The 12,209-nt window shown below is 41.9% G+C and overlaps 1 protein-coding gene across 1 annotated transcript; it reads right to left on the reverse strand.

Moving 5' to 3' along the window:
• Positions 1-1,906: 1,906 nt before the first annotated feature.
• bhlhe23 (basic helix-loop-helix family, member e23) lies at positions 1,907-3,555 on the reverse strand. The gene has a single exon (XM_015968098.3). It carries the CDS (start codon positions 3,192-3,194, stop codon positions 2,511-2,513), a length of 684 nt encoding a protein of 227 aa, XP_015823584.1. The 5' UTR covers positions 3,195-3,555; the 3' UTR covers positions 1,907-2,510.
• Between the last annotated feature and the right edge of the window lie 8,654 nt (positions 3,556-12,209).

Raw genomic sequence — 12,209 nt, forward strand, 5'->3', positions numbered from 1 at the left:
ATGTTTTAGAAAAGAATAAATGAGCGGAGTGAAGTGATGACGCAGATTGAAATGTGTCTTCATTTTTCAGATCTGTGTGTGCAGGTGTTTCACATTCTGTCACGCTTCAGTCAGAGCCAAATGTGTCTTATCCATGTTTCAGCTATAGCTGTCAATGTCTGCACTCCATTATTAACTATTAATGATAACGGTTGTGGAAATTTCAACTAAAAATAATTTTCCATCTGAAGGACAGGTTTTATTTTTTCCAGAGAAAATTCAGAATGGTTATAGTTTTGTGTTGTTTTTGTTAAAAAATGTATATAACAATAGCATTTATTTCAATTTTGTTCTAATTTAATTCCAGTGACTATGCCTCAGATTATTTTCATCCTTTAATTTAACTGAATATATGTGCAAACAAACAAAAACAAAATTCAAGAACAATGAAATTGCCCTCTTCCATCCAGCAAATTAAGCCTGAAATTTTCACACAGAAAACCTTTTTTGTCTGATGTGTGTTTTAAATGAGAAAAAATGCATTTGTGCCACTGTTTTATTAAAATGATTCCTCACATTATGCTTCCTCCACCCGCTGTCAGCAGGTGAAAACCCCTGCAAACACACCCGAAGTGACCAGCTAAATTACAAATCTGTTAGAAAACTTGTGTGTTTATTCTCCCTGCCACTGTGCACACTTAAAGCCATTAGGATATCCCAGTGACACGGTGAAACACAAAACTGAACAGCTCGACATCAGAGGCCTTCAGGCAGAAGAGTGACCACCCGTATGGAGGAGCAACCGTCTCATTTGTGACAATTAGGCTGTACACAGACTGATGGAGCGCAGGGCCTCGGTCTCTCATCAGGGACAGCGTTTGTCACAACTCATCCACATGCTGCCCCCCTGACCGTCTCAGTGGGCCTCAGAGGAGGCATGTGTCATCAGAGAGACAATTTAAGACGCCATGGGTTTCCTGTTGTTGTGACAAGTATATAAATTGTTCTACAGTGACTGGGGTGGACCACTTAGCCAATCCTTGGACAGAATGAAGACATTTAAATGTCTGATTCAATCTAATCTGACTTGCAGAATAAAAATAGATGTTTAGACTAATCTGGATGAAAATAAAACACACATGATACTAAAAACTTTAATATTTGAGATGGTTGTTTATAATTAAAATCAGTGCTGCATTGTGTTGGGAAATTAATAGTAGAATGAATTTACAGGTGATGATTTTAGCTTGAGTTCTCTCTCTCTCTCTCTTTCTCTCTCTCTCTCTCTCTCTCACACACACACACACACACACACACACGCGCGCGCGCGCGCACGCACGCACGCACGCACGAACGTGTCAACCCCTTCCTCAAAATCCATCCACTACCCAACCTGCAGAGAGAAACTGTCCCTAACGCTCATTGAATTAAGTCTCCAGAGGAGACAGGAGCAGAAATCGTGTTAATAGCTGTCCAGTGTACCGAAGCCCGCCAAGGAAGCCTACAATCACCCAAATACCCAGAGACAGGTCGTGGGTGCTCCAGGCGGAGCTTGCGCCCTTCCCCTCAGCGCCACCGACCCCAGCGCGTGCCAAAACGGGCCCCACCAGCTCCTCTGAGCTCGTTTGGACCCATCTCCTCATGTCGGGGGATCCTCACGCAGCAAGCGAGGAGGAAAAGTTGCCAACTCATCTTTAAAAGGTCGCTCAGAGGGTGAGAAGACTTCAGCAGCGCGAGAGATTACTCTTCAGTTTGTTAATTTAAGGTGAATTTAGGCGCAGCATGCTCCTGCAAATACATTGCATAAAACATGAAAAAAGTCGAATAAAAAGACAGTTTATTAAAATAACATTTAATGGCTTACCCATGTGTTATACTGTGGGTTTGGTTTTAACGGTGTGGAAAAGGTGAAATGAAGCAAACTGGGGCCAAGCGTAGATATTTATTATTATTATTATTTATTATTATAAAGACATATAAACGATATATGAAATCCATGTTTTAACACAACCAGAATCAATTTATAGGCTGCAATTATGTAGCTATTAGTATTAGTAATAACCGGGATAAAAGCACGAGATTCTCCAAAGTTGTACAATACAATCATGAGATGTGCAAGAACTGGAAATGAAAGCAAACGTGTCATAAAAATTGAACATCAGATCAGATTTGTGTCGGGAAACTTTCGGTTAGGTCACGTGTTGTGGTAATTATTTGTATTTTGCATAGATTACAAATAATAACAGAAGCTTTCTAAAATGAGACTCCTAATTTGGACACGGCCTGTGGTGTAAAGCAGGCAAGCCACAGAGACAGGGACGAGGCCTGGACTTGTTTTTATTTTTCCTATCCATTTTTAAATTCTGGATGAAACATAGCAGAACGAATACTTATCTTACAAATATGCATTAGAATGAAATTGTAGGTTTTTTCTGCACAGAATAATTTTAAAATAACTAGAGTGGGACAGAGACCGACGTTGGGTGCAGTAAATGTAAAAGTCCAGGAAAGAAAAATGTGACTAAAACAAATCAAGGCTTGTCGTTACAGTGTTTGAAGAGAGTCGACGGAGCTCCGGAATAAGTCGAACACTTTTCGGCACAGGTGGCGAGCGTGGAGCCCGAGAAGGGGTAGACAGCAGCCTGTCCAAAGGGCGCCAGGGCGGTGGGGATTGGTGAGGTTATGGTCTGTCCCTGGTTCAGATACGCCACCAGCCGCCTCATCTCCTCCAGCGCCTGCGCCTGCATGAGGATGTAGTTCTTGGCCAGGAGGAGAGTGGCTATTTTGGAGAGTTTTCTCACCGAGGGGCTGTGGGCGTAGGGGATAACGGCGCGCAGACCGTCCAGCGCGTCGTTCAGATCGTGCATCCTCCTCCTCTCCCGGGCGTTGATGCTGAGCCGCAGAGACCGCTGCTCCTTCGACTTTTTGGCCAGGGGCCCCCCGGGCTTGTCGTCCCCAAACGGGGAGCCCCTCTTCCGGGACTCGAGCGAGTCAAAGCCGTCTTCGTCGTCACTTGTGTGCTCCCCGCCGCTCTCGTTGGACTTTGCTGTTTGGCCAGAAAGGAAGTCGGTTGCAGGTGTGAGCGGGAAGCGGCCGGGGCTTCCAGCACCATGGCCAGCTCCGAAACCGAAGGCTGACTGGCCGTAGCGCTGCGTCAGGTCCAGGAGCGCGTCGTTGCTGATTGACTTGAGCAGGTTCTCTTCGTTGGCATTCATTTTTCTCTTCCAGTGGTTGTGAGCAGGAAAAAGTCGGATCTCCTCTCCTTTATCCAAGCTTCTATCAGCGCACTGTAGTTCTGTCGGAGTTTCACTTTGAGTTTCCTCACTCCTCTACCCTGTCGATGCTGTGACTCTTCAGGAAGGAGGCTTTGATTGTGATGCGTTCACCTCCTCTGTACACTACACTCCCCTCTTGTTTCGCGCATGTAGCCCACGTTCATCAACACTTGTGTAAACTGCTCGGTGAGACCGGAGCGCTCGTCTCACCCCTCTGCGCTCGTTTCCTTCTCGTTCCTTGCCCTCCCTCGCCTCAGGCGGATTGTGACTGGCGCTCTGTCCTGCTCTCAAGTTAGAAGGAGAAGGAGCGGGGGCCCACCGGGAATTTCCGTCCATCCAATCAGGGGGGCGTTTTAATTAACTCGGGAGGAGCGGAGGTCTGCTCCCGATTTCTATTATAGCAGACATCAGGAAGCGCGATACGAACTGACGTCTGTCTATTGTGATCAACACAATGCTGCACTTTTGGGACTATATATATATATATATATATATATATATATATATATATATATATATATATATATATATATATATATATATATATATATACACACACACACACACACACACACACACACACACACACACACACACACACACACACACACACACACACACACAATGCAGGTAACGTGTCATGGACTAGAAAACAACGCTTCCATATTACAGACAGGAAAAGAAGCCACTTACCTATACGAAGGGACTCATCAGGGAGGTTGTTCAGCGTTATGGAACGAGGCCTATAGGGTTCTGTCTGATAATTAAAAATAAAACTTTAAAGGTAAACTTTTGTTCTGGAAAAGAGACAGGAGGTCCATAAAGCAAAATGTTTCAGCTTTACCTGTTTTATCAGACTAAACTAGTGAAGAAACATCATTTACGACATCACTGTAAGATTTAAAATGTCAAGAAACACAATGGTGACTCATAAACATAGGTTCTCAATTATGCAAGGGCATAATCACCAGATATTTGTGATGTTCATAATATAACGAAGAAGAAATAATTTCCTGAGTTTATAGGAACAGGTGTCCTGTTACCGATTGAGATTTTGTTGTAAACACAAAAGCAACAGCGCCACCCGGTGTCCATATTGAAGCATTGCATCCTGGTAGTGTAAGCCTCGTGAATGATTACAGCTAACTTGTTTTACATATCTAAAGTACATGTTAAGCGCCGACTTGTGGAGAAAGCTGGGAGTGTAGCTCGTTGGAAATTGGAGTAAGACACTAATGGATGCATGTTTTAGTTTGTTTTAGATTGGATATTTGATCATCGTCCTCTGACTGATGACATGCTGTGTTTTATTCAAGAACCTTGCACCTTCAATAGAATTAGACAGTGTTGTAGTTTTTGTGCTGTGTTGGTTCAATCCAAGCATCTCTGGAAACAACAAGCAGGCCCACGAAATCTCCTCTGGCCAGAAGACGAGCACCATGGTTGGCATCAGTAATCACAACAATCTGTCTTTATTTACAAAAACCTACCGCTGTTCACTAGTGCAACTCCTACTCACTAATCATGTGAACAATGTGGAGTCCTAAATGGTAAAAATGCAAAACACAAAATATGTATAGAGTAAAATGTTAGAATTAAGGTAAAACTCTCACTCACTTTTTGACTTTGGGAGGACATCAGAGACAATTACCGGCAGATACACACCCATAAATGTCTGACTGTACTTGGTTATTTCAAAAACGTATTTGATATTTTATCATTTTAAAACTGACTAGAAATCCTGTATGCAACACACATGTTAATCTAACCCATTAAAATTGTAGACGTGAATGTTGTTGCCTTTAAGCTTAACATATTACCTTTACTTATGACCAATAAGCTGTGATACTCTATATAAATATAGATTATCAACCTGCTTGGTCTTTGGATGTTTAATCAGAAGATTCTAGGATTCTTTGCTTTTTCAGGGATTTAACACACTTCGTCTCAATTCAAACAGAGTCGGGTTTATAAAAGATAAGAAATTTGTTTTCTAAACAAATAAAAGCATGACAAGTTAACCAAGGCTACTGTGATGGATGAATCTAAGAGGATGGGATGTGATGTATGGTGATGGTGTGTGTTTATCAGAACCTTTTATCTAGTAGAACTAAGTTCTGGGTGTGAAAAGGAGTTTGGTTTGCAATAAACTATGAAGTTGGTTCTTAACAAAACCACATCAGATGTGTGTCTACCGCACCCTTTCTTTGGAGACCCTCTTCGCGGATCCGGAGGTCAGGGAGGTCGGACGACCACTGGGCACCGAGGTTTGGTAGATTAACCACAGCACCGACTCTCCAGTCCAGAGATGTTTCCGAGTCACAACAGATAGATGAAATCGTTTGTGTCTAGAAGGGCTCTTAGGGAGTCGGAACTGTATCAGCTTTGTTCTGCAGGAACCGTTTGCTGTTTCAGCTTCAGCGTGTAGCAGGTTTTTGACAGCTTGTCAGAAATGCTCTGGGTTAAAGAGGGTTCGCTCCGGAGGACCTGTCCGTAGCTTTCTCTAGAACGAACTCACTGTCAAGTGAGCTCTGTTGTAATATTCTCATTTTATGATTTCTTGGCCAACCGGGATGTGCCATGTTAAGGGGTGTTAAACAAACCTCAGAACATCACACCTTCTTTCAGATATAGGATGCTCTGATTTGTGCCTAAGAAAATATCTATGTGTCATGACTTCTAACTTAACTTTAATTTATTTCTAATGAACCTTGTGTCTGAGTGTAGATAATGATTCACTTGTCATATCAAACATTACTGATCATCATATATATAAATCTTTCAATGTAATAATAACATTCATTTCAAACTTCAGTAATTCAAGCACAGATTAATCAGCCTTATTAATTTATCAACCATTTTTGTTCATTTCATTTCGCAATTGATTTACTCATATGAGCTGAAAATAGTCACTTTATTCAGAGATTGAGCAATCCTGTGGCGTTATCAAAAGAAGGCTTTGTTTGGGAACACAGCCTGACATCTTGTTCCTCCTGAAATGTCAACAAGGCTGCAGCATCCTTCTGGGCTTGTTGGAAGCTAGGATGTAAAATCCACTTTAGAGAATGGAATTTATGTCTGCAGATGACCGGTGGCATGTAGGTCAATCTGTAGGTGAAACTGACCATTTCTGGACATTGTATATTCATTGTGTCTCTGATGAATAATTTAACAATTAGATTAAAAAAGTTAAATTCTTAGTCTGTTTATTTTAGTTTTGATGGATCTGGCCTTTTCCTTCAGGAGGCATGTTGATGCAGCAGGAGCTGCAGGTCCTTCTGGGAGATGAATGTTAGTGTCTGAGTCTTTGTTCCTGTTGGTTTCAGTGTAGCTGCTGAATCACACTCTGGTCACACTGACATTATTTCCCTTGTATAATAGGATGTCTATGTTGTCACGTTATTATTATGGTTGGAAATTCAACCACAATGTGTTTTGAACACTTTTATAAAGGTGTAAGGAGGTAAAATGTTTGTGTGAGTCTTTGTGAAGGTGATAACCAAAGACTAGCACTGAATCGCAAAACACGAAAACACCTGATCAAGCATAAATGAGTCTGTTTAAAAGAATTAAACAACTGTGGATTTGTTCAGGAGGTGTGAGTATGTGAAACCAGGCATAGTTGTTTAAAAAAACACAAATTAAAGAGAATGAAACAGTGAGACAATTTAAAGAAAAACACTCCAAAAATGTGTTCCGATTACAACAACAACACCACTGACAAAAAAAAAAATAATCAAAAATCAAATAAAATAAAAATAACCCACAAGAGACAAATTAAATAGATGTTTAATTTGATTGATCTCAAATTCATATTTATTTTTGGACCTTTTCTATTGTGAAACATCCATTGCACACTGCAAAATAAAATACAAAAACAGGACATGACATATTTAGACTATAGCTTTGATACGATTCACCATCAGATCCTGTTGTGCCGTCTGAAGCAGTGGGTGGGGCTCCCTGGAGCTGCTTTGTAGTGTATGAGGTCCTACTTTTCTGACAGAAATTTCACTTCAGAGGATGCTCCACTAAAATGGGGGATGCCTCAGGGATCTGTTCTGGGCCCTCTACTGTTTTCCATCTACCTACTCCTCTTGGGAATGCTTTTTCGAAGGTACGATGTTAATTTTCATTTATACGCAGACGACTACCAGATTTACTTGCCAGTGAATCAGGGGTCACTCAGAACTCTTCAGCCTTTGGTGGAGTGTCTGAGTGAGGCACGTGCTTGGATGGCCTTAATGAGAGTAAAACTGAGGTCATAATTGTCTCTCAAGGTGATCGTCAGTTACATGGTCTGGATCTTTTAACATTGACTCAATTTAAGAGGACCGTGATCACTGATCTGGATGTTAAGGTAGATTCCACGCTGGCAATGGACTCCCAGGTGAATTCAGTAGTGAGATCTTGTTTCTTCCAGCTAAGACGTTTCTCTAGGATGAAGCAAATGCTCTCACGTCAGAGCCTGTAGATTGTGACACATGCTTTTGTATTGTCTAGGCTTGACTTCTGTGATTCCCTGCATGCCGGACTGAATCAGTCAGCGCTGTCTAGGCTCCAAATGGTCCAAAACACTGCAGCAAGATTCATCTTTGGGAGCAGAAGTGGGATCATGTATCACCGGCTCTGTATGCACTGGAATGGCTACATTTGAAGCAATGCATCCAATTTAAAATTCTGGTTTTAGTTTTCCAGTCGCTCACAGGTACAACTCCTCCATACCTGTCAGTGTTTCTCAGGAAACATAACCAAATTTGTCAATGACACATTTGATGGCTTTGATCAAAACCTAATGTCAGGAGCAATTTTTCTGGATTTCACTAAGGCTTTTGATTTAGTAGATCATTATCTACTTTTGGATAAGCTGAATGCAACTGGCCTGTCTAGAACTACATTACTCTGTTTTAATTCATATCTACATCACAGCTCACAGTTTCTTTCATTGAAAGGATCACAATCGCAGCTACATGGTATCTCCAGGGGTGTCCCTCAAGGCTTCTCTCTTGTAGTGATGTGTTGGTCGTAAACGAACTGGCTCTAAGAGCCGGCTCTATGAAGTGAACGACAGGAGCTGGCTCGTCATTGGGAGCCGTCACCCTCCCTCCCCTCCCCCTCTTGCTTTGGTGAAAGCCACAGGCAGGTGTAACTGCATGTCCAGACTATCCACACACAGAACAGTAGGGGCGGGGAAGAGGGAGGATCAGACTCAGACAGACACACAGCAGAGCACATGTGGGGTGGAGGGAGACGAGAGGGAATGAGGAGGAGGAAAAAGGCGATCGAGAGAGGAAAGTGCAACGAAGATGGTGAGAAAATGAGTGACAGCAGTCGGAAAGTTGAGATTTCTTTAAGTGTTCAGTAAATAAATCCATATAAATAATAAGTATTTGATATGTTGCATTTTTTTTTACATAAGTAAATCATTTTACATATAGTTTAGCATTTTTTTGGTGATAAATATACTTTACGCAACAGAAAATCTGAGGAGCCACTTGGGAGCAGAAAGAACCGGCTCTCTAAAAAGAGCCGGAATTCTCATCGCTACTCTCTTGGGCCTTTGCTATTTTTCAATTTTTTATTATGACCTTCCCCTTTGCTGTCCCACTTGTTCCATTCATTTGTCCGTGGATGATACCATTTAATGTTGTGCTAAGCCCACCACATCTGAAATTGCTGAGTGCCTTCAAACCAATTTTGATACCTTCCAACATTGGTTAGTCCATACTAAGCTTATTCTAAATTTAAAAAAGAACTGGGAAGATTTGCTTTTAGTGTTAAAGCCCCACTAGACTGGAACAATTTACCTGTCAATCTCTTCTTTTAGACTTTTTCAGAGTATTGTTTATTTTCATGTGCTTCTCATTTGTAACTGCTTCTAAGTAATTGTAGTTAAAAGCTTGAAAGTGTGTGAGCTAGGCTAACTTATTTAAGTTTTTTTACGTTTTGTTTTCATTGCATTTATTTTAACTATAATTTTGTTTATCCATTTATTCCATGTTTTTATTTTTATATTTTTTAATCAGCTGCTTGCTGTCTTTCTTTTCTTTTCGTGAGTTGTACGTATGGAGGACTCTCTCGAAAACAAGATGCTACATCTCAATAGGCTCTATCCTCCAAAAACATAAGTATAAATAAACATGTTCCATCTCGATCACTGCGTTCTGCTGATGGTGACCTGTTGGTGGTCCCAAGAACCAAACACAAATGTCGTGGTGATCAAGTGTTTGCTGTGATGGCCCCAAAACTATTGAACTGCTTACAGGTGATGTGAAGCAATCTACCTCCACTTTGGAGTTTTAAAGTCCGACTGCATCAGTACTTGAGGTCACAGTCTTTCAAGTGACTTGCTGGAATTGATGACATTACCTGATATTTTTGTTTATTTTAATCTCATTTTTAATGTTGGCTTGTTTTTGCTTTTGTTCCATGCTGACACATGGTTTTTAATGTAGAGGTCTATAAGTGTTGCTTGGCTTGTCTTCAGTTGGCAAACAGGGCACACTAAAAACCTTTTCTCGGCTTTATTCAAAATACATTTAATTTGATCCAATATTTAATATTTTCCTTGTATTATTTTCTTATTCTGGCTTTTGTATTGAGTTGTGTTCAGCACCTTGGGCTGCCTTGATTGGTGGCAGGAAGGTGCTTTACAAATAAATAAACTGAACTGAAATTTTAGCTGCAACACAAACTCTCATGTTATCAGACATTTTAATGTATTTTTAGACCTAAAGAGATGAAAGTATGCTGCATCACTGCTGTCATTTGTTTACTTATGGCCTGCAGTAGCTTAGGAGGTAGAGCGGGTTGTCCAGTAATCGAAGGGTTGTAGAATTAACCCCGACTCCTGGCAGAGAATTCTGCTGCTGTGTCCTTGAGCAAGACACTTAAGCCACATGGCCTGTTGGTTTTGTCAGTGGGACCAGTGGTGCCTGTGTTAGGCAGCCTCACCACTGTCAGTGCACACCAGGGCAGTTGTAGCTAGCTCATCACCACCAGGGTGTGAATGCATGTGTGCACTGGTGAATGACTAGTTGTGTTATAAAGTGCCGTGGGGGGCTCTGAGACTTTAGAAAGCACTATATCATATACAGGCCATTTCACTATTGTTAGGGCATTATTAAAAGCTGTTGAAATGTGGAGTTACATCCGCTAGTGAAGTCAGGAGCAAAATACAGAATTTCTCAAAAGAAAGATGTTTTTTATATTTTCTCCAGCAGGTGGCAGAAAAGTCCATAAATTGACAAAATGTCTTTGCAGAAAATCCAAACGCAAGACACGGCATGTACTATCAGAGAAATGTAATGAAGTGTGATCTATTCATTGTATCTGTATCTAAAATAATCACATTCATGTTGAGCTTGTTGTAGCAAAATTTAAGGTGTGATTTGTAAATGAGATTAATCCCAGGGGGAATGTTTACACTTCTTAAAAACTAGAATTAGCCTCTCTAACTTCATATCTGACTGTAACTGGGTCATGCGTTTATGCGTCTGTTCGACTCCATTCCCCTGACGCTCAGCTAACGGCAGCACACAAAGTCATTGCCTTCCTCTTTTCTTTCTTTGTCAAGCACAGCACGAGATCCACAGAGAATGGCAGAAACACAAAAGTGTCAAAACGCAAACTAATAATAAATTCTGCTTTTGAAGCCTGTGCTGCAGCCCCACGTTGCCTTGGCAACTGCAGGTTCAGCCTCCCTGCAAGTGTACCAGTTGGCTGTAGCTCCATGTTGTAGTTAGACCGGAGATCCACCATGTGGCAGAAAAGTGTTTCCTATCACCCTGAGTTTGGTGATGTCAGATTTATTTTCATATGTGTGTGAAGAAACGTGTAGATATGAGCTCCGAAAACCATCATGCGTGTGCTGTGTCATCTTGGCCACCTTCATGCACTTTTTAGAGTTGATGCAAAGGGATTTGAGGCAGGATGTTTTAGAAAGTTGCTGCAGATTATTCTTATCACTAACAACTTGCTTATTTAGTTCCTGCGGGATCAACACATGAGAATTTCCTCTTCAAGCTGTCTGTCATTCCCTAATTTCCTCTGTCTGACTCACCACACACACACACACACACGCACGCACGCACGCACACACACACACACACACACACACACACACACACACACACGCGCACGCACGCACGCACGCACACACACACACACACACACACACACACACACACGCACGCACACACGCACACACACGCACACACGCACACACACACACACACACACACACACACACACACACGCACGCACGCACGCACGCGCGCACACACACACACACACACACACACACACACACACACACACACACACACACACACACACACACACACACACATCAAAGTGCTGTTCTTAGTAAAGATGGCACAGGCTCCTTTGATCTCTCCCTGCCAACTCTGATTAATGTGTGGATTTGCAGTGCAGACCTACAGAGACCTGAACACCCCCCCCCCCCCCCACACACACACACACACACACACACTGAAATTTAGTTTTCTTTGCAAATAAGTGCAGCCATCACTTTTATTCTTTGTCCCAGTTATGATGCTTTAAGTACAGACACTAATGACACACCCTCTCCCCCAGACAGCATCCTCCGTGCCGACACAGTCAGGAGGAATTTCAGAAGAGTTCAGTTTTGCAACTCCCCCTCACACACTCACACACACACATGCACCGCATCCAAACACTTTTATCTCAGGTTAAGCAGGAAGTTTGATAGCACAGGACAGTTGTGATCAGTGTTGTATTGCCAGTCTCAATTGTGTTGCATGTTGGAGTTTGGTGGGAGGATTGCAAAAGATGGCAGAGCAAATGTTGGGAAAATTTAGCACCAAAATCATGTTTACAAGGCATGCATTGCACCTTGTGTGTTACTCATTGCGCCCACATTTCCTCACAGACCAAGCCAAAAAATAAGTAAACGTCTCTTCAGAGTTCTTT

This window comes from Nothobranchius furzeri, chromosome 15 (genome assembly GCF_043380555.1).
Source record: "Nothobranchius furzeri strain GRZ-AD chromosome 15, NfurGRZ-RIMD1, whole genome shotgun sequence".
In the NCBI taxonomy this organism is placed as follows: domain Eukaryota; kingdom Metazoa; phylum Chordata; class Actinopteri; order Cyprinodontiformes; family Nothobranchiidae; genus Nothobranchius; species Nothobranchius furzeri.

Bases quoted from the DNA above. Each gene is read 5' to 3' on its own strand.
- bhlhe23 (XM_015968098.3), bottom strand. From the start codon at position 3,194: ATGAATGCCAACGAAGAGAACCTGCTCAAGTCAATCAGCAACGACGCG.